This window comes from Bombus vosnesenskii, unplaced genomic scaffold, assembly GCF_011952255.1.
Source record: "Bombus vosnesenskii isolate JDL3184/JDL3185 unplaced genomic scaffold, Bvos_JDL3184-5_v1.1 scf7180000013266, whole genome shotgun sequence".
NCBI lineage: Eukaryota > Metazoa > Arthropoda > Insecta > Hymenoptera > Apidae > Bombus > Bombus vosnesenskii.
In genome coordinates this window covers 1,206,049-1,229,143 of record NW_022882926.1, presented here as the reverse complement: position 1 = coordinate 1,229,143, position 23,095 = coordinate 1,206,049, and the positions used below count along the sequence as shown (strand labels likewise).

At 29.4% G+C, this 23,095-nt stretch overlaps 2 protein-coding genes across 7 annotated transcripts; both read left to right on the top strand.

Annotated features, from left to right (window-relative positions):
* Nucleotides 1-948: 948 nt before the first annotated feature.
* LOC117243635 lies at nt 949-8,121 on the top strand. Of its 3 annotated transcripts, XM_033511280.1 has the most exons (5): nt 949-1,223; nt 1,640-1,828; nt 2,613-3,343; nt 5,667-5,988; nt 7,622-8,121. In XM_033511280.1, exons 3-5 carry the CDS (start codon nt 2,960-2,962, stop codon nt 7,741-7,743), a joined length of 828 nt encoding a protein of 275 aa, XP_033367171.1. In that variant the 5' UTR covers nt 949-1,223; nt 1,640-1,828; nt 2,613-2,959; the 3' UTR covers nt 7,744-8,121. The 3 variants fall into 3 exon arrangements, with proteins under 3 accessions (XP_033367171.1, XP_033367174.1, XP_033367172.1); XM_033511283.1 differs by lacking the exon at nt 1,640-1,828; XM_033511281.1 differs by lacking the exon at nt 1,640-1,828 and having other exon boundaries at nt 2,599-3,343.
* Nucleotides 8,122-16,976: 8,855 nt separating this feature from the next.
* On the top strand, nt 16,977-22,123 carry LOC117243467 (heterogeneous nuclear ribonucleoprotein A3 homolog 2-like). Of its 4 annotated transcripts, XM_033510974.1 has the most exons (7): nt 16,977-17,134; nt 17,749-17,952; nt 18,515-18,943; nt 18,989-19,144; nt 20,063-20,150; nt 21,789-21,842; nt 21,930-22,116. In XM_033510974.1, exons 1-7 carry the CDS (start codon nt 17,053-17,055, stop codon nt 21,937-21,939), a joined length of 1,023 nt encoding a protein of 340 aa, XP_033366865.1. In that variant the 5' UTR covers nt 16,977-17,052; the 3' UTR covers nt 21,940-22,116. The 4 variants fall into 4 exon arrangements, with proteins under 4 accessions (XP_033366865.1, XP_033366866.1, XP_033366867.1 ...); XM_033510975.1 differs by having other exon boundaries at nt 18,515-19,144; nt 20,111-20,150; nt 21,930-22,123; XM_033510976.1 differs by having other exon boundaries at nt 18,515-19,114; nt 20,111-20,150.
* The last annotated feature ends 972 nt before the right edge of the window (nt 22,124-23,095 follow it).

Sequence of the window (23,095 nt, the reverse complement as noted above, 5' to 3'; positions counted from 1 at the left end):
CTTTACTGACAATAATTAGGTACAAGTTATTCATTAACTCACAATTTGTCAATGTTGCATGCAAATGTAGCGTTACCAAGTATGGGGGTTTCTTCAGTTTAAGTAAGGAATTTTAATTTGTTGAGAATTGGAAGTATTTTCAAATATTTATAAAAAGTAATATAATTTATTAGAGCTCTCAGACTGTATTTCATTTGCAACCTTTAACAAATGAAATATGAATGTTAAACTTAAGTGTTTAAGATAGTATCATATGTATAACAAGAGAGATGTCTGTAGATTATGTTTATGATACGTTTATTGCAAGCATAGTCTAACGACTAATTATTTTATTTGTTATTTGCCTCGTATCTTTATCTTAAATAATATTACTTAAATAACAATGTATTCGAAAAATATATTATTTTAATATTTATTATTTTATTTTATAGATATTCGTTACTTAATTTCAATAGGAAAGCATTTAGTTTGATTTGATGGAATGTTTCGATATTCAGTCGTTTCTAAGACGAATATGTCATGCAAATAAATATATTTTCCTTTTTATATACGTATATATTATTTTTTTAAATATTTGTTTTCAATGTTACAATTAACTTACTTCGAGCGATCTTTTGAATTATGTTTTATTGAACTTCAATGTTCTGTGTTTTAATTATTATTAATGAAAAAGTAAAAATGATCAATCATTATAAAAATTATGAATATTTATTCTCTTATATTTTTGAAACAAAATCTAGATAATAATTTTATTTTTATATTAGAATTCTAGTTGTATCATTTATTATTTAATCTTTATTATTATTCATATTTTAAGTTCTTACTATTTTGTTTTCAATACTGTGTTTTTACTAAGAAATTATGATATTTAATTCTTTGTTAATCATTTTTTGCAGTCTTGTTGTCTTCCACGGGCGATGATAATTATCTTTGCGGTGACTTCCTTTGGGCTAGTGTAGAGCATTGATTGTAACGTTCTCCGCATCACAGTTCTAATAATCTCAACTGCGTTGAATATAAATCTGGCAACGGTGAGAGTCGGGCCTTAATGTAAACATAACCTAATGAGTATGACTTCCCGCGATTTTATGAAATATTTATTTGTAATAATGTTAGTAATATATATATATTATCATAGAAAATAGCAATAAACATTAATATAATGAAACAATTATAATACAGTGCAACAGAATGTGCAATAGTGTGTGTGTAACACAGTGCAGGTTTGTTTCCTATCTATGTCACTTGGTTGATGTTTATTACTGTTCTTTTTTATAACATTATTTCGTTCAATTTAAAGTCAAAACTGTCCAATAGTTATTCGATATATTTTATTTTAATTCTTTTGCTGTAATATTCTGCAATGAATTTCTCTACTATTGAATTCTACAAAGTTCTCCAAACTTTACATAATGAGATTTACTATTAACCATACAAATTTTTCTATATTTTATAGAAAGATTATTCTTATCAAAATAAAATACTACAAAATTTCACTGAAGACATGTATGCCAGGATGACTAAGAACTAATTTATTATTGTTTTATACGCTAAAAATGAATATATTATTATACAATACCATATATATTTTATTAAAATAAAAGTAGTTCTTTTATAAAGTATATGATAATTTTTGTAGATGACTGTATATCACCATTTGCAAGTACATCATACATGAATTTGTTTATCTTGAAGTTTATCTTTGAAGTACGTATGAATTAAATACTCACATAGGATTAAATGATTCAATGCCTATATATTTTATAATCCTTTCTTTATAGTAATATATGCATTGAAAACTAAGCTTGGAAACTAAGAAAAGTAGGAGGTACTTTTTATAATTCTTTATAAGTTTTCTTATAAAATCTTAGTAAAGTATTTTCAAATACACCATTAAAAAATATAACTTTCTCATATCTTTGAATCTTATTTTCTTAATTTTAAACAGCAGAATTTCTTAATTTTTTGAGAAATAACAATTATACATCATAACTATTTCAATTTGAAATGCTATAGTGGTTTCCCCTAGAACTAGAGCAATATCGTGGTATTATTAATTTATAAGATTTTAATAAGAAAAAGCTACGTAGTACTGTTACTTATGTTTATTAATTACTAATATAATGTAACATAATATACTTTAGCGTTATAATTGATTTCAAAAGTCTTCTGATTGTTATCATTGTTGTTCTCATTGTTTTATACTGAGTTATGTTTACTCATTTTTATTTATGTATTCATTAAACTTTTGGGTTTACAATTAGTATTAGTAATGTTGTTCTTTTTATGTTCCTACCATCTGATGTGCTTCTTTATCCATTTTTTATACCTGTAGTTATATCATTACTGTAATTTAACATTATAAGTTAGTCTAAATTTGTTTTATATTTATATTTATTCAGAATCAATATACATAAATAATTTAAATACAAGCGTCGCATCATCGAATCTTCCTAAGAACCACAAAAAAATATGAATACAATGTTCACAAAAACTAAAATGCTTATATATATATTACTTTTACATGCTATGTTTATAGTATTTGTGTGTGTATTATTTATATATGATGATTATTTAAAAAATATTGTGTATATTTAGTTGAATTCTTTTAGAAAAACGTTAATTACACAATCTGTCAATAAACTGCACTGTAAGACTTCTAAGCATTGAGAGTTGAACTATCGATGCTTGCAAGAGGCGGTGTTGCCACGTTCACCGCAGCCAGTGCCGCGTCTCAAGTAGAGACTTGCCTCGCCGCATGTAGCGTGTGTAGTGATGTATCAGGTTGCATGACATATCGTTGAGGCAATCGCTATGAGTCTGCCGCGGACGGGAGACGGGAATTTACCTCGAGACAGATCTCAGCTTCTATACGAGAGTAGCACGGAAGTAAGGTCGCGACGCCGTTGTTAAAACTTAAAACATCTGTAACTTCTAGTAGCAACCTCTGTAAGAAGATATGAGTGCAATAGAAAATCACACATTCTGGACAGAATTTATTGCATTATATAAGAGTCTTCCTTGTTTGTGGGATATAAGGTCAAAATCATATGTGGACAGAAATTTAAGAAATGATGCAATAGATGTTTTGATCGAAAAATGTAAAGAAATAAATCCTTTGTCAGATAAAGATTTCGTTAATAAAAAAATACACAATTTGCGGTGCAGTTTTAGAAGAGAATTGAAAAAAGTCAAACAGTCGAGATCAACAAAAAATGTATATATACCAAGCCTCTGGTACTTCGATATTTTAAGTTTTATAACAGACTGTGATCCAGGGAGAGATACAAAAAACCTTAGTGATGTTAGTATTAATTTGAAAACTGAATGCAATGATAATATGGTAAGTAATTATTTTTTAGTATCTTTAAAATAAAAGTTAATTATTATTTACTCAGTTATTTTATTCATATATTTATACACAATATTTAATTAATCTAATCCGTATAAACATTATTCTTTTTTTCAAATTTGCAGCTTCGTCATTATTAAAATCATTTTTGAAATTTTCTCGATTTCCCGCGAAGAAAAATTTAAAATTCATACTGTTTGTTGTAAGAGTATCAACACTTTTATAATTTTTTCTATTCCTCTGAATGTGTATTTACGTTATCTTCATATAAGGGAGGACATATATACATATACTCTACTGTTCGAATGCATCCGAACACATGTTTGTTTTTGACAGGATGCAATTTAATAAAATTATAGTTAGATGGATTTGCAATGATTTAATTTTTTTTTGTGATCAATACAGTTATGTACAATAAAATATTATTATGTCATAAAATTAAAATACGAATAGTTTAGATAAAGAAGGTTTTTCTGAACTGATAAAACTATAGACATTACAGTGATATCTAAGATATGATACTTAATGCGAGTAGACAAATTTATGCGAATAATATTATATTTCAGTAACTTAATTATATTTTAATTTAATTATAATATAATTTAATTATATTGTACTATTTAATTATAATATGCTACCGATAACATGTTCATTGTGGATCTAATTTTCATTTCGTACAATGCTGTATGCTAACAAAAAATTTCCATACAACACTTCATATATGTGTTTAATATGAATTATTATGAAATATTTCTTCGTAATTTCAAGATTTTTAGTTCATTTGACACATTTAAGTCGATACTGTACATAATCTAAAAGTATGTGCTCATCCAATTCGAATGTGCGTGTCGTGCATAATGAACGTATTCAATTCGGTAAAATGTGCATACTACTACTGCAAATCGACTAATTTGTCCAGATATTAATGAGTAATAAGATATTTATTTTATGCATGCCACTTTAAAAATTGTTTAATAAGCGGTAGTTTATTAATTACTACAGTGGCATTCACATGTTAAATGTCAGTACATATAATAATGAACAGAAGTATTTGCACAGATCAGCTTTTCCTACAAAATTTCCTGTAAATTTATGTATAAAATATACACAATCTTTTTTGTAAAATATACACATAACTTTTGACTTTAAAATTAAAATATCATATGAAACACATGATATTAATTATTAAAAAATCGATGCAAAAATCGACTTCATAACTGTTTTGGAACCGATTATTAGAACTAAATAAATTAATCTAGGAGCGACATAGAAACCATAAGCGAAGCAATAATTTGTTTCTCGTAGCAGTTATTCAAAATAAATGTTATACATGATAGTTCTAAGAACTGGGATTGATATCATAACAATTTTAAATCCTAGAAAGTTATATTTTAGAGAAAAATTAAATAGAGTCACGTTTTTTTAGAAGCTGTGAAAGGGTTTCACAAGAAAAGCTAATTTGTGTCAATACCTTTGTTCCTCTGTATTAGAGGATTAAAAATATCAAACACTGAAGCCATCAAATGCGTTTCCATTACAGTGAGCCCTACTAATTCTAAGCTCATAATTAAATATTTTATGTCGTCTTGTTAAAATTTGCCTTCTCCTTTACTCATGAAGGAGCTTGATCATCCACAAGTGTACATGATATGATAAAATTTCTTTCTTTGAGTATTGTAAGATTGGATAAATTTAATTTTGTAGCGAACTTTTGATACAATTCTGTCTTCTGCAAAATTCTTCCGTCTTTATCTACATGAATCGTTACAAGTTCATACATTGTATTGATGGTTTCTGGTACAATAATAATAGATATTCCCTTATAATTGTTGTGATATGATATGAATTACCAGCTAATTTTACTATGTATATATGTTTATTATATATCAATCGCTATAACACACTCATTAGTTTATTATAAGGATTGAGAATCGATCAAGGCTAGATTAATGTTTTTGAGGCCTAAGTATATCGATTTCTTTAATAGAAAAAGAAGGGGGAGGGGACTTAAAGTGAAATAAATTTACGTAAGCGTGATATAAAATTTACGTTGTAATCAATTATATTTAAATTTCTCAGTACACAATTTTATGACATAGTTGTTATTTTTAAAATTTTTCTCAACATAATTCGCCCGTTATACTCGTAGAATAAAATGCACTTTTCTCGAATAGCGAAGCCCCTGAGGAGACAAGGCCCGGGGCCATAGTCTCGCCCCTTTAACCTGTGCCTGGAATCGATTGTCATTTCTGCTCTAATCGTAAGCCTAAAAAATGAAGAAATGTATGTATGCACATATCCTTATCTATTTCAGGAACAAGACGATGTCGATACAGGAGGAAATATGTTATCTTCATCTGCGGAAGTATCAACTAGATTAAGTTCTTCTTTATCAACAACTCCTTCAATGACAAGAAATGTATTTAAACGAAAAAGGAAGTGCGAAGATAAGAAAAGTCAACCGGTTGAACTTGCTCATAAAATTTCAAAGGATGCAATATCTAATACACACGTCCGAGAAGATATTTTTGATATTACTGGAAAAAAGATTGCCTGTGACCTTAGAGAATTAAACGAGCAACAAAGAATAATAGCAGAGAAACTTATCAATGATATTATATATTATGCAAAATTAGGTAAATTGAATGAAAATTGTTTAGTATGTCCTACGCACATGCGACCTACATAGCAAATTTTTCTGAGTATGACCTGTCATTTTAAAAGTCGGAGTGATCTCCATCATGTATTTTACAATTTTGTGAAAATTTTCGAGTATACAAAATATACATACATTCATATATGCATATAGGTATAATATTTATATTGAACGTTAAAGCTGAACTAAGAGGTATTTGTTTTAATAGAATTTAAATCCCATAATTAAAGAAATTTGGTAAAACATGTAAATAAAAAATTCTTTAAGAAATCATTAATAATATAGTTTTCTTTTAAAAATTTTTACTATTCACCAAGTTTCTGAAAATATTTGATATAAGAACTATAACGATATAGTGCAGGAAAATTTGCGAGCTTCGTAACTTCATTCGGTAACTAAATATTTAAGCGTAGTTATCAGACGTTCTTCTGCAGATATAATTTCTCGTGTTACAGTGTTCTTTTTCTCGATACAAGAAAATGAAATAAAAATTCTCTTGTACATTGTGTGTGGATAATTTTAAAAATATTTTAATCATATTTATCAAACATTTCTGTAATTGTCATATGTAAGAATATTCTTTCTTTTGCTTCTCATCTCAATACCTTCTTTTTAATTTTCTCCTATTGCATAGAAAGATATTGGAATGCCATTTACTTATCTTAAAATTGAGATTAAGTGTAAGTAGGTAACATGATACATATTGAGACTGCCTCATCTGGTTTCGAGTCATGTGGCGAGGCCGAGACTTCGCTATGTCTAGGGTACTTTACCGTGAGTCGTCTATATATTTTCGGTTACTTAATTACGTTGTATATTAGAAAATTTGAATAGATACACATACGTGACACTATTTTATATTATGCAGAATTTTATTGCAATTGTGAATACTACACGCACGCACACACGCGCGCACGCACGCACTATTCTTTTTATATTGGTTAAATTTCTTTGTACACCACCGCTTTTGGATATTTATAGTATGAAATTGCTAACTAACATAATATTAGTAATTAATATATAATATAAACCTAACATATAACATTGATAATTAATTCGATTATTCGCGATCGAAAATGGAATATACAATAAAATTAAAGAGTCATTCAATTTTTGTCGAAAAATTGTCAATCTTCGTATTACTGTTACTTCCTCCTTCAATAAGTTCATCTTTCTCGAAGATGCTTTCAGAACGTTGCGTAGTCCGACTTGTTCTTCCTGTATGTATATTTAGTGTGTAGGTATACATGCCTACGTATACATACACTAAATGTATGTATATACGCACACTAACATACGCACTAAATTTATATGTATATACATAGATATATTACCGCATAGAAGTACGCGGAAACTTTGATAAATTTGTTTTAATAATAATTAATTCAGTAGGCTATAAACATTTAAATCTGTTCGGGAATGTAATTTTTATTTTGTTATTCAGCAAGTTTCTTTGCAATAAGTCTACATTAGGCACGTAGTGAAAAGTCGTTTGTTAGAGGCCGGTCATTGTTCGGTTCCATGCTAGCGAAGTATCATAAAGTCGCATCCCAAAGGATCTTCTGGAATCCAGATGCTCGGTTCCGAGCCTAACGGTTCTCGGTACTTCGTAGTGTCGAGTCTTGACCTAGCGGGATCATCCTGTTGCCAAGCCGCTGCGCCGTTCACCAGCGGTCAGCTCCTTCACCCCTGCTCCAAGGACATATCTTGCCACGATTGCACTGCAACGAGGTGACTAAGGGTTGGTCGCTTTTAGGTATAAGTTAGTCGCTTTTCGAACATCACTAGTTTTTTTTCGTCTATCACTCGCTGTCATTTCGTTAGTCAGTTAGTCTTCGTAGTTAATCACATCTTTAATTAGTTAGCAGTTCTAATTTGCTTGTTGAAAATACATAGATTTTAGTCTTCGATACCAAGTGATTCGTTGTGAAGGTTTTTTATTAAACTGCACACCACGCGCAAATTTTAACAAACTTCGAACCATCCGTTTCTATCGACCACGGGCAATAAAGAAAATTATATGTATGTTAAAATAATCAACAATAGCATGTAAATTTATTTCTACAATTAAATACGCGATTTATTAATAAGTCGGTCGATTATTTATACAATTGTTTGAAATAATGTTATTAATCGTACGAGCTATCGTACTAGCTCTTATATGATATATTGCGTATCGAAGAATGAAATTTGTATATCTTTGTTGTAGAATTATATTCATGTTCTATTTTTAAGTAGGCATTATCTTCTCTTGTTTTTATTTCTGTAATCTTTATAACCATACATTAAATTGTATAATTTTGTAACTAAATTAAGTTTTATCAATTCGTCGCTTTAGTTCTTAACTGTTCTGTTTTCACTAACTCCTAAACTGAGAAGACTGAGTTTGAAATTTATGAAGATTAATATTATTGTTTGGAGGTAGAATTTGAAAGAACTGAATGTTGCTTTCTAGCTAAGATGTTGCGTTTTAAGCTGAACTTTCATCGTATTATCGTAAATTTGTATTTTTTACGCATATAAGACATACGTGGATTTGTTAATTACATTTTTCGAAAAATTAGGTTAAAACAGTTATGAACTAGGGTAACAGTCTGTCTACATTTCGTTTAAAAATAAAAAATAGTATTAAATTAACAATTAAATAATACTAAATGCATGTAGTCTCGCTTTTCATACAATTTTGCAAGGTAAATATGTAAATGGAAAATGCAGCAACGCTTGGAAAGATAAAAAACGTCTGCTGTCGGTAACATTTGAAAAACACAAGATGTCGATTGACGTCTCTCGACGTTAATGTATTAAATTAATATTACGTTATTATGAACATGCATATTAGTATATTTATCTGCCCCATTGTATTCAACATAATTTTATTTCACCTCGTTCATCCTTCGAAACTTCGAACTTACGTATAATTTATTCGATCCGGATTTAGTCGATCGTCTATTTGGTATTATGCAGTGACGTATATATTGTTATCGACGTTCAAGCTCAAGTGACAATTAACTGCGTTAACAACTTTTCTCACTCTCCTATAAATTAAAAAATTCATAGATCATAATTAATCCTCTGTTATAGTACATATCATTCACGATGAATCTTTTCCGAAATTGTATGAAAGAATAAGTTAAGAAGTTTCTTATCTATTCATTCAAAATGAAGTTAGTTTATAATTACATATTTTCCATTATCAATATATTGTCAAGATAGAGCCACAAACGAACTCGACGACAGTTGACCAATCAGGATATAAAATCTCCAGTGATTGTATTGCAATCGGCATGAATCCTAAGAACGCAATATAATATACATATCTCTCTAAAAATAAACAAATGTAAAATAAAAATTTTACATCCGTCGAGTTTGTCGATTTTGCTAATTGGATTCAATACGTATATGTACATAATTCCTATGTAATAATATTTACATACATCCAAATATACTATGTAGATACTTTAAAAGATAGAGGGCATGACAGAACGTCTGATGTTTTGCACAATTGGTATTTCAGAATATGAGATTCGAAAACTTATAAGGTGGCAGATCTGTCTTGTACTTTTTCTGTGGTGATATATAAATTCTGCATCTCGTTCGTGTTAGAGTAAAAGGAAATCAAATAGGATCAATACTATTAATGTATATCTTGATAGCTTATAAAATCTTCTAATTTTCAATTAGTTTATTTTAATTTAGTTACAACTCCTAATTTATTTACATTTGTAAATATAATTATATTTAATATTTCAACTAAGAAGCGCGAACACTAAAAAATTATATTTTGAAATACTTTATTTTAAAAGTTACTTCATAATATTGTCGTAGTACAATATAAACGTGAAAAATTAAAATAACTTAAAACCTTGCAAGATGGAAACATAAAATTATGTATGCGTAGATATAATGAAATAGCTATTGTTAGATATAATAAGCATGTAAGAAAATTTTGGTTGCAATGTATGATATTTATGTTTCTTTTTAAGTACTGTATCAGTATATACTAAAATTTTGTGATTTTTTATCATCGAAGCACTAGCCCTGTAAAGATTTCTTCTAAACATTAAAAAATTGATTAAGATAATACAAAAATGGCAATAATAGCAAAACAATTATAAATAATATTTGGATCAATATTAATAATTTCATTGTCTAAGGATACGTAAAGATATGTATATATTCGCCAGTTGAATTCAAGGTTATAACGTCATAACACCACGATTATTCACTATGAGAGACTCGTAAAAAGTATACCTGATGCGTTAATATAGTAACAGAAGGTTCTTTAAAGTATTTTTGTACTTCGGTAACATCTCTGTATTTAATTATTAATGGTAGAATTAGAAAAACAAAAGTAAAGAATATTTAAATAATAGTTGATTCATTCCAATTTTGCTTAAAATCCATTTTATCTTCAATCACTGTATAAAAATGTTATTTCCCAAAAACATAAGATAATTTTTCTGGTTAATTGACTTATTACTATATATTATTATATATTATATATTATTGATATAATTGATATGTTCATACGTATGAAGATAATTTTCTTATCATCCAGAAGCGGTCATCCTTTTCAAGTAATAGGATTTTAATACAGTTCCGGAATCCACAAGAATAGCAATAGTGACGTATCGGGAAAATGATTATATCCTAGACTGAAATAAAAGCTTCCATGACAAGTTCTATTTTGAAGACTGTATGAAATATTTCTTCATGAATAATAACAATATGTGTTTACAAACAACTTAAGAATATACACGCAAACCAATCAAAATGCCAAAAGAATTGAAGACAATTTAGAACTGAGTATACGCAACATATCTATAGAATGAATATTTATGTTCATAAATCTTCCTATAATTATTCCAATAATTATAAAATAAGTACAATCAAAAACAATAATTATACAATTTTTACAGTATTAATCATTTTTTCTTACCTAATGATTTACAATGAATAGAACTTGAGTTTTTAAAAGTTGAAACTACTATATATAAAATAATATCTATAATAGTGTTAAAGCGATAATTCTTATTTTATCGATTCCATCCTGGAATAATTACGAATGAAGCAACTTTTGTAGGCAATAGCTACGTAAAATTCAACATATTATATAAATTAAACCCATTTAACACATAATACGTACTTTCATATTTTTTCATATGATGAATAAACACTACATATGAATAAACATTAGAAGCAAAACATCTATGACAGATACTTAAACAAAGATATAATGATATCGAAAGGAGATTTCTACGGTATAGTCCAGCTTTCGATGACTTACTTAGAGGCAATTTTGAAGCAATATCCAAAAAGGCGTTAATAACAATTTGTGTGTTATTTAAATAACGAATTAATAATAATTGACTCTAGAAGGTTGTTATGTTTTACATAATCATCGACACATATTGTTTAAAATAATTACCAACGAATTTCATACACGATTAAAAATTCTAGGTTTTTCCTACGAATTTCTTTATATTCATTGTTTCAAGTCATCTAATAAAGGACGTGACTCAGGTATCCAGAGCGTTTTGTTTTTCTTGAAAATTCTAAGTACTGAATTCAGAATTTCTTTTCCCGTATTCCAAGGATAACTATCGTTTTGTATTTCTTTTTTTTTGTAGAATTTGATTGTTTTTTATTTCTTGTTTAATTTAATATAATAGCGTTAAATATACATATTTATATAATTGCATGTTTATTAAATATATACACTGATAATTTCTTCTAATTTATACTTATAAGTGTAAATCAAAAGGAGTACAAAAGTTCATATTTAAAACAAACATTTACGGTATATACGCATTTCGTCAATATATTTCGATCCTAAAGTTTCAGCCCTTGCTTGCAATTTGTCTTTATTGAAATATTTATTAGTTATTAATTACAACTTAATTAAAGTTGTATTAATAAGTACTTATCATTATTTTTAAAATTTCCTAAAAAAAAATTACCAATCGTATGTATGGAATTTTTGAAATATAAGGAACTCTTTCTTTTTTGAACTAAACATACCGTGTAATTATTAATGAAAATTTAATCGCGTGACCTATGACGCTTGTAAAATTTCCATTCCGTTATATTCGTTCAAAAGTTATAAATTCCGAAAATATCAAGAAACAAGTTATAGGAATGGGACAAATATACAACGAGAGAACAAAAATGCAAACTACAATTTTCGTTACACAGTTGAAAAATGTGTAGCTAAATATTGTTACTGCTCAGGATCGTAGAAGCTTGTCAGTTTGAAATATCAATAAAACTCTAAGCAGGCTGCGCAAATGTATTTGCGTTATAGTCTAAATTCATCGATGACAACTAAATTATAAGTGTGCTAGCTTAAAATTTGTAGCAGTTTGTTTACTGAGCTGTCGGGAATATTGATACAGTAATTTCGACACCCACGTTCGAAACCTTCTTATTTCATTTTCCTCAACTATTAGGAACATATATTTAAAGAGCGTGTTAATAAAATACTTAACGATGTATAAGAGGAAATATTTTACTAATAACAGCTTTATGTAACGCGATTATTTACATCATATTTTAACACTGAATTATTTCCAATAAAATACACTTATTTCATGCTTATGCGGTATGCAATAGCGTAGGTAATTGTTTTAAGTGATTCGTTCTGCTGGCGGACGTCATCCGATGTGGCTATATTACCGGTAATTTAGAAAATCCCCGACCGTGGGTGAAACGACTAATTTACTAGTTGTCTCTCTAATTGCATATCGGTATATACCGCGCATATTATGCTGTACATTGCATATCAGTGTCAGTGAACAAACTAGTAAACTTTGTATCAGATTCAGCTTCCAAGAATTTTGTTTCCATATAGGAAAACAATTAGTATCTTACCAGTAGCACATGTGGTAGAAGTAACACGAAAAATGGATATATCGTATAATGTGTACAATTGTCTTTTTTAATCATTACCAATCGTATGTTACCTTTCCTGAGAAGGGAATATGAGTTTTAATATGAATCTCTGATTAAAATAAATAAAATTCATGTATAAAATATAAAAATATATGTATGTTGATTTTGTTGCTGAAATAATTATTATAACACTTGTGATGAGCATTCATAAGCTTAATGGTAATGGAGCTATAAAGTATAAAGCGAAGAGTAACAGAAAACGATGTTTCTTGTAAATTATAATATTATACTTTTTTATGTTGTTATGCCTTTATACGAATTAAAATACATTGTTTAAATTTTCGTTATCGCTGTATCGTGAAAAGTGACGATTTAAGAATTTTGTTATCTTTTTGCAGATGAAGTCTAAATTAATTGAAAAGGATAAACTAAAACACTCTATACCGTTAATTACTCGTACGTTGCTAAATTTACTTTTAGGACATTTTTAGTTGAAAGATTCATTGAACTTTTAAATATATAATTTTAACTTCCATCTTTTCTTTTTATTTATATGTACGTGGGAAAAATCTTTTAGCCGTTATTACACGCGCAGGTGATTACGACAGTGGCCTAAGTAATATACATGTATTTTTTGCTCCGAGACATTTACAGTTTTTGCATTTGACGTATCAACTGAATTTTGTTTAACGACGCAACAAACAACACCAACCAATGATGCAGTTTCTGCTACTTTGTAGAGATAGTTTCAGATTATTGTAACGTCGATAGACGCAACGCAAAATAGCCGATGAACTCGTCTTTTTTAGATTCTTGACATAGGTCACTTTCACAATCATCGACATATATCTAATTGCTCGACTATTCACTATTTACTAAGACTTAACACTATTTAAGTATGCATGTTTATTCCTAAGAAATAAAAATAATTAATTGATTAATAATTAATAATGTTGTAGCTTCCTACACGCAACCATTCATCATTCAGTCGTGCATTCTTGTACTTGAATGAATATATAAATGCAAAAAGTGGAATTGACCAGTCACGATGCACATCGGAAAATGATTTATAGGATTGTGGAAAAGTACGAACGCCGAGTATAAATACGAATTAAACGGTGTGATCGCGTGAATCACAATTATAGTTAGGGGCAATCAGATTTTTTCTACGCTTGTAGATTAACAAAACAACAATTTATTATTATTTTTATTTAAGTAGCATTTTAAAGCTGCGATAAATCTCTTGGAAAGGTATTTCATCAAAGAGTGCATATTAAAAAAAAAAAAAAAAGAAAAATTACATGAACCGTCACAGATGCCAAATTGTGCCATACTTAATAAAACATTTAAAGATATAAAAATTACTGAAACGTTTTTAGTTACTTTCTAGAAACTTTTACTCCTTTCAATCTTTATTGAGAAATGTGTTCATCGAATTCTTTACTATTCATAGATATCTCTATAGGCCAAGGTTATGAAAGATTAAGATTCTAAAACAATCAACAGGAAGAACATGATGCGATTACTTGGCTGATAGCTTTTAAACTTCTACGATTCGTACGAATCACATGAAACAGTGATCTCACCATTTTGCTTAAGAATCTCCATAAATTATCAATCAGGTAGACACGAATCAAAAAGAACCGCAGCTGTAGATGTACAATTTACAGTTTTCCTAGTATCTTATTTGACTATCTCTGTATATCATCAAAATGAACACAAATTACATTGTTCATAGAAGGGGAAAAGTTCGTTCCTGTGAATTAAGAAGTTGCGCAAATATTTTCTTTGTATTGTATTATTATTGCATCATTATGTTATTTTTATTTCCTTGATTTATTTGGTATTATTCTGTATTCTGTTCCTTAAATGTATTAGAACATTTATTTCTTTCATATATAATATTCTACCTTTAAAATCTGGCTAATCGTGATTCTTTAAACTAAATAAAATTGTTTACTATATTATTCTGTATTCATGTTCCAATTTATATTTAGCGGAAGCACATTTCGTCGAATTGAATTTTAAAAATAGTAACGTGTAAATCATCAAATATTTTCTTAGTTAACAATTCCGAAATCGAGTTATTTCTTGCGAATTATAATTTTGTGAAAATACGCTCTTAACACGAAAAAGATAAATCGTGACACAAACAGTTATAAAAACGATCATGATACTGTAAAAAGCATATTTATTGTATTCATGTAGCGCATTTATGTGAATCATACGCTTATTTAGTATTCTGTCCTTCTCGAGGTCCTCTATACCGTTTACTCATTTTAATATCTATTTCTACATGAGAATGTTTATCTGCCTGTTTATGCTTCTCTATATACGTTTTTCTTTGAAAATAATATCGTAACTTGCGTATTTGAAAATTAATAACAAGCGTTTATCGAACAACCACGGTATTCCAATTCAGATAACAAATACTGAAACAAAGCCGTTGTAACTTCTAATGATCGTTACTACGAGTCATTTCAACCTTTCACCGATTTCTACCTTTACACATAATAATGACGAATTTATCATCAAGATTGGAATATTCGATTATTTTCTTTTGTAATATTTCATTATTCCACTGGAACATTTTTTAGTAACATTAAGGGATGATAAATTGATATGATGATAAATACAATGTACGACAAATTCGAGATATAGGAAGCAAGAATCGGTAAAACTAACGTAAGTACTAGATCTGGATCCCGATCTACATAATCGTTAGATTACTAGACCTTTTCCAGTGATCTATGAATATGTATATATGCATACTAGGTAATCATTGATTACGATCGAATAAATTATAACATCTACTACGATGTTTCGAAAGTGTCTAACTATTAAATTTATATACCTTAATTCAATTATTATCATTATCTTCTAACATTCTTTTTATCATTACTTACAACAATTATTTGCAAACAATATTATTATTCGCGACATATTTATTTTATCGTTATGTTAAAAAACATCGTTTATTTGAAAACAGTGATCGTTTGCTATTGCATTCAACATCTCGCGAGATAACGATACTCAATTCGACCTTGAGTATTAAAATAAAATGCAATCCTTATTAATTAAAAGAAAAAAAAGAAGTTGTTAACAACTATTGTCGGTATATGCATATATGAAGTAAGTCTCTACATCGTAATTTTACATTTTTTCTTAGAAAGGATTATATGAACTTTAAAGACCCATACGAACGTGGATACTAGTTTTCAATCATTTCTGCTCACTTCACAGATATTTTAAATTTAACTTATTATGCAATCGAAATAATGGCAAACTCAAGAGTTTTAAATGGAAAACAAAAGGCAATTTTTGTACGTTTTATTTAAAAGAGTAATATATATCAAGACAGGAGAAATTACCAAATCTTTGTCAAAATCACAAGAGAACGTAAGGAGAATTGTCGTCTGTTTCTATGACAGAAAGTTATTTGACAAGTAAAAAGATTCATCAACTTAATGTATATTATCAGCACGCTCTTTTATTACGGAACGTTATATTTTTAGGAGATGTTATTTTTTAACGTCTTTTCTTGGTATCTTGACGTAAAAAGTTTATGCTACATTTTATCAAACATAATACGTTCATTAGGGTCAAACATAGTCTAACTGCTGATGTTATTTAACGCGTTCGAAGAATCGATAGAATAGTTACTTTTCATTTCACTAATCTGTTTGGCACAACGAGAAGGTTATGTTATCGAGATAGTTCACGTGATGCTTTCAGAAATTCGATATATGCACGTGAACAAACACATTTCACAGGATAGTTTTTAAGATTTGATTATTGGCGTGTATTGTTTCCTGACTCGGCACTAATTACATTTCTTTCAGTATCACCTAACTAACTTACGACCGATTTTGTGATAATCGATAAAGCGAAAAACGAGTACACTGAATTCACTTGAAAACAACATTACAGTGTGCATGAACGCGTGAAACTGGAATTCCCACGGAAAAACCAAAAATATGAAGTTGTAATGGTAGTAGGTAAATGGAAAAGGATGGGGAGGAGGCTCATCGCATTACTCGTAATGTTATATAATTGCTTTGAAGTAGTGCGTGTATAAAGATCGATGGCTATAAAAGCAGTAAGATGAAAGATCCGATGCACAGTGTGATCTGAGAGTTTCGAGCTCTCCACAATGGATCACGAAACAACTAGGAGTTTTAGGGGTTTGCTCCTACTTCTCCTTATTACAGTCGTATCGGCTGCACCAACTACAGGTGAGAAAATATATATTGCATGTTCATATATGCAAACCTCTTATAGAACCTAACAATAATCTTTTTAAGAAGCTTAATTTTCTATTTTATCCGCATTGCATTCTAAAGTCAGTGGAAGCGATATAAACGAGGTTGTTATATCGGTCAAACGTTAAAGTTTACATGTTTGAAAATCTAAGTTAAGTTACTTTAGGGAAGATGAAGTTTCCCAGCCTTATCCAAGACCGTACAACGTTAACTCAGAACTACTTCTTTCTTTCAAATAGGTAGGAATCTTTGACAGTTGTTGTCACGGGACATGTACAATATACGGCTGTGAGTGCGGTTAAATCAATCGGTGTGTTCGTTTAACCATTTAACGTTTTAATTTACGACTTCATTGTATCGCTTCTACCGGCTGTACGTTGCCTGTATTTTTTTGTTTAATAGAAGGTGTAGAATAATCTGTAGTATTTCAGAGGTTTTACATCATCATTTTGTTTTATATAACGTCATGTTATAAAAATTCTGTTTAAGATGAGAAGATGAAAAGTGTTTTATTGTATCATTTTTATCACATATTCATAGTTGAAATGAAGGTACATAGTAATCGCTTTTTTGTAACAAACCTTTAGAAGAATTATCGACTGCAGTAATATCTTCCAATGAGGAGGATACTACTTTATCGACCGAACTTAAGCCTCCTCCTTATCCGCAAAAAGAAGAACACCAGTATATGGTTTTCGTTATAAATATTTTTGGATTGAAAAATGCTAGTGGTGAAACTTCTGAAGAAATGTTTACAAATGAAGTCATCCAACATGTTCCAGAGCTAACAGGTAACTAAAAACGAATTACACTTTACGTGAAATATAAAAAAGGAAAAGAAGAAAAGCGTAAAAAATTGATTAACTTGAAGTTTCGTGCATAGCTAACGAAATAGTGTACAAAGTAATAAAACTGTCAAACGCATGTATTGTATTTGATATTGTATGATACATTATATTAACATTACGATGATGCGTAATATTAACATTCTATAACATTTAAATTAAATATTAAATATATATATTATCAATTAAACATATAAAATATATTCAATTTTATTCAATTCTGGAAATGTAGAAGTTAATATTAAGAAATTTTGAATTTAATCACGTATCTCAATTCTTACAAGCATCAATTTTTCAGTTTCATAGTTACCTAAATTATAATCTTACTCTCTGCCATGATATGTGTTAATGATTAATAGAATACTATTCCACGTAAAACAATAATGAACTGATTTACATCTATGATTTATGATTCTTTGACAGCTATGCACGATAGAAACAATTGAGATATCATATATATTATGAAGAAAGTAATTACTATGAACTAACTATAATTCAATTAAAATAGATCCATTGACAACTGTACTACTAATCTTCGAGGTAGACGAAAATGAGGAAGACACTGGTGTACCAGTGGATCTGGATGAAGTTGCAGATGAATTAAGAGATGAAGAGGATTTGAACGTTGAAAAAATGAATAATACCGGTGAAGCCAAACTTATTAAAGTGAAGCTTTATAAAAATGATATAGGAAACTTATATCCATTCAAAACAAAATTAAATGAATTAAGCAAAAGTCGTAAGAAGAGAACATTGTGCGTCAAATGTGGGGGAGGCGGATATCCTGGTGGTGGACTTGGAGGCGGATTCGGAGGTGGTGGCGGATTTGGAGGTGGCGGAGGATTCGGAGGTGGAGGTGGATTAGGTGGTGGTGGAGGAGGATATCCTGGAGGAGGATACAACAAAGGTGGCTGCGGATCTGGAGGATGTGGAGGAGGTGGATATCCTGGTGGAGGTGGAGGATATCCTGGTGGAGGAGGAGGTGGATATCCTGGTGGAGGTGGAGGATATCCTGGTGGAGGAGGAGGTGGATATCCTGGTGGAGGTGGAGGTGGATATCCTGGTGGTGGGGGAGGATACCCTGGAGGAGGAGGACATAACGGAGGAGGTTACGGAGGTCATCCGAACAGCGGAGGAGGTAGGACACAATTTAATGTTATTTTATTTTTTTAAACACTGATTATCTGTGAATTATATAGATTACGTAGATTTAAAATTTCGCTTAACACGTTCGGTGTCTCGTGTAACATACGTTTGTGTGTATCCTTTTTTCTATTATATTTTCGTATTAAAAACATTTGAATATATTGAAGTTTATATTAAACGAATTTAATCAGAATATACATCCACAAAAAAATATATTTACTTGATGAAATAATAAAAAATAAAAAATAACATGTTAATATCACATTCCATTGTTTCGGTACTACAACAAATCGACAAAAGGCATTAAATGTTAAACGTAACAAATTGATATAGATATTATAAGAATATAACTACTTATTTTATAAATTATTCAGTAATAAATATTAGCTGTATCACCTGTTACTACAAATATCAATGTTGGTGCAAAGTTATTGATGTAACAGAGCCCTTTACTATAATAAGGATACACAAAATGATCGCAAGATTTGAACCATATTTCAACGTGTTGGAATTGAAACAATAACCAAAAATAACAAATTACCGTTAATCGTAAGAATTAACGATATAATATAGTAGGCTTCAGCTACTTGGTATTTGAAATTTAACAGGTTCATAATTTGGCAACTTAACAAATAAGCGTTGATTGCAATTGCGTTACTGATGCTTCAGATTTTTATGCATGCGATTTATAACATATTAACAGCATTGTGAGCATACGCGCAATTATATTATGCTGTGGTACAATGGAACACAATGATAAATTATTAATGAAAGCATATGGTATATCATATATACCATATATTTTATATTGTTCTGAAACTATTACGAAAAGATACAATGCATTTAATGAAGCTATATAACAAAGTAATAACGCATCGCTTCCGCTTCTAACGCTGGGTGATTTTTATAGGATATCAAAAAATAGACACTATACCCGTTATTGTTATACCGGTTGCAGGCGGTGGATATCCATCTGGCGGCGGTGGTTGCAGCACATGGTACAGTATTAAATTATCTCTTAAAATATTGTAGTATCTAAGAGTATCAACAAATAAGAAACAGAGAAGAAGAAATTTCATAATAAGTATTTATCAAATTTACTTGCAGCTCATTGAATTTTTCGTTATACTATTATTTTTGCTTATCTCATTCATATTGTTGTTAACTGCCATCGACTGCTCATTTGATACTGCTATCTTTTTTTATTGGTAAAAACGATTTTATACCGAAGTTATTGAAATAGGCTTTCCAAATTATACTTTAGATTAGGTTTTTATATAGGATGTTTCAGGGTTTAACTGCCAAACTTTATCATAGTATTTTATGGATATAACATAACAAAAATATATAAGTCATTTACGGCCTTGTAATAGCGATACGAAAGGGAATAATAAGAACACGTTACAGTTACTATGCTATAAATAAGAATAGGTTTACAATCAACATGGTCATTGACTGCTAACATTGCATTTCAAAATATTGACTGTTCCTATCGATACAAAACTGACAGCATCAACTTGGATTTATTTCTTCTCAATGAACCGTTCACCACACTCATGAAGATTTGTTTGTTTTATTATTCTTGTGTAAAGTTATGCAAGTTACATAAAAATCCAATTATTTTTCTCACATTATGTATTTTTACTATAATTTTTTGAAGAAGTTTCAAATGATTTATGTTTACATAACATTTTCTGTTCGATTATTAAACTTTGGAACAACCTGTATATTTTAAATAAATCAGAAAATAATAGAACATTAAAAAGTAACGAAGAACAATAAAAATTGTAGTGCAGAGAACATTCGACCAGCGAAAATGCATCTGAAGATTAATATTTTATGCAAGATACACCATCATCATTAGTAGATAGAAATGAAAGAGGAATATTTCTGCACTGAATAATAAATAGAAAAAAATTCTAGCATAAAACTTTGACAAATGAGTTTTCGAAAAACAAATGACTTTATTGGGTATGCATACGTTTAATTAGAACTTCATTTCACAATTTTCTGCGAACTATTTCTACTTGAGTACATTTGTATACATCGATAAGAGTTTTCAAGGCACGAAGGAGGAGACTGTTTCAATATTTGAAAAGCTATAAACACGATATCCGGTATAGACACTGCGTAAATCTCTTAACTGTCCTTCTTTCTTTGACTTGACAGGAGCGTAACGTTGTTTCTACTTTTGTTCTAATTGATGGTAAATCAAGATAATTATCTTAAAACTTGTGTTCAATTGTATTAAGCCAATATTCAAACTTTTCTACGAAAATTCTGACATAATCTCTATAGCATTTTTCATGTCCTATACTTAACTCTTTTAAGAGAGCACCAAATATGACAGGATGACGTCTTTCAACAATCCTACTTTGTAAAGTTGACTTTTCGTTTTTAATATATTGTTCTTTAGAACTTCTAACTTTTCTAAGAAGTTTAAATTCAACCTGACTGAACTGAACGAGGCTCCATTTAAACTAAATTATTTTTGTCTGAAAAATAACAAATATGAATTAAGAAATCATATTGCCCATTCTAATGAAAGTTATATTAAAGTAGTAAAAGTTATATTATTATATAATACCATTTTCGAAATATTTGAAATAACATCTTGTGATTTTATATTATTGTAGTGGCGGTGGTGGAAATTCATATGCTTCAGCTTCAGCGAAAGCAGGTTCCAGCTGGTATGTATTAAACTTCCATTACTTATTCAATACTATATGTTGTGTTAATTGTTTACTGTTGGTCATAACACAATTCTCTATTTTCAGGGGGAAATAAACCAAATAGAATATAACAACGAAGATGTTTTAAGTTATATGCTGCCCAAAATATTCGCAAAAAATTCAACGACTTTTATAACATATACGTGGAATCATATTCAATTAGTTTGTTACAACGTAACGTTCGTCATCTTAATCGCCGATTTATGTAACATGTATCAAGTACCGAATAAATGAAAAAATAGTAAACAGGTTTGCTTTTAATAAAATCTCAGGATTTCCAGGAAATAATCGCAGGTTCTATTCCTGATTGATGTTCATCGTTAAAAGGGGAGAGCGCAACGCGTTAACGAGCATCATTTTACATGCTGTGTGCATTGCACGTTACCTTTAATGCGTGTTGGTCTATTAATTTCTACGATCTACGAGGTACCTGTATTTATGATAATCAGATAATCGATCATCGGTACTGCGAAATCTTTAACTCGACCCTGCGTTGACCTTGAAAGGCTGTTGCCATTCTCGAGGAAAATCTAGTTAGACAAAGAAAAACAGAATTGTTTTTGTTGCTCTGTTAAAATCATAAAGTAGTAGATACCACGTCACGTCACAATAATTAACCCAACAATGACCAAAGAACGAAGTATAATTATTCTGAACAGCTGCAACTTGAAGCAAGATATTGAACCGAGTAGTGATTACTATTACTAATATAATCCGTGATAAAGTGGAAGACCGGTTTAATTACGCCTCCGATACCACGACTCTATATTGAATCTGCGTGAAGACTGGATGAAAATACCTGCTCATTTATAAAACTTCATTTACACGCGAACTATTCGTTTTCGTTTGCTCAAAATGCGGGCGCCATGCACGTCCTTACGTACTTGTACTTATTTGTTCTTTTACATATGTTGCATTAAAGAAAATTATGAATGAGAAAATTATATCTTCGCTAGTTTGCTTTGATAGATTTAATATAAATGCGATAGATTATTTAAAAATTTGACCAATATAAAAGAAAAAAAGATAATTTACTACTTCTTCTTCGTCCAGCTCCTGTACGATTTTTATACCGACTCTTATACCGTGTTACAAATTTTTACGTCTCTTAAATGATAATTTTCTTCTATGAAGAAACGGTATTTTGAAAAATTGCATCTTTATATTACTCAATAATTAATAAACACAAATATTAATAAACACTTGGTTAA

Bases quoted from the DNA above. Each gene is read 5' to 3' on its own strand.
- LOC117243635 (XM_033511283.1), top strand. From the start codon at position 2,960: ATGAGTGCAATAGAAAATCACACATTCTGGACAGAATTTATTGCATTA. The intron at 3,344-5,666 runs GTAAGTAATTAT...TATCTATTTCAG, and splicing joins CTGAATGCAATGATAATATG to GAACAAGACGATGTCGATAC. The intron at 5,989-7,621 runs GTAAATTGAATG...GGTACTTCGTAG, and splicing joins TATATATTATGCAAAATTAG to TGTCGAGTCTTGACCTAGCG.
- LOC117243467 (XM_033510973.1), top strand. From the start codon at position 17,053: ATGGATCACGAAACAACTAGGAGTTTTAGGGGTTTGCTCCTACTTCTC. The intron at 17,953-18,514 runs GTAACTAAAAAC...CAATTAAAATAG, and splicing joins ACATGTTCCAGAGCTAACAG to ATCCATTGACAACTGTACTA. The intron at 19,145-20,062 runs GTAGGACACAAT...TGATTTTTATAG, and splicing joins TCATCCGAACAGCGGAGGAG to GATATCAAAAAATAGACACT.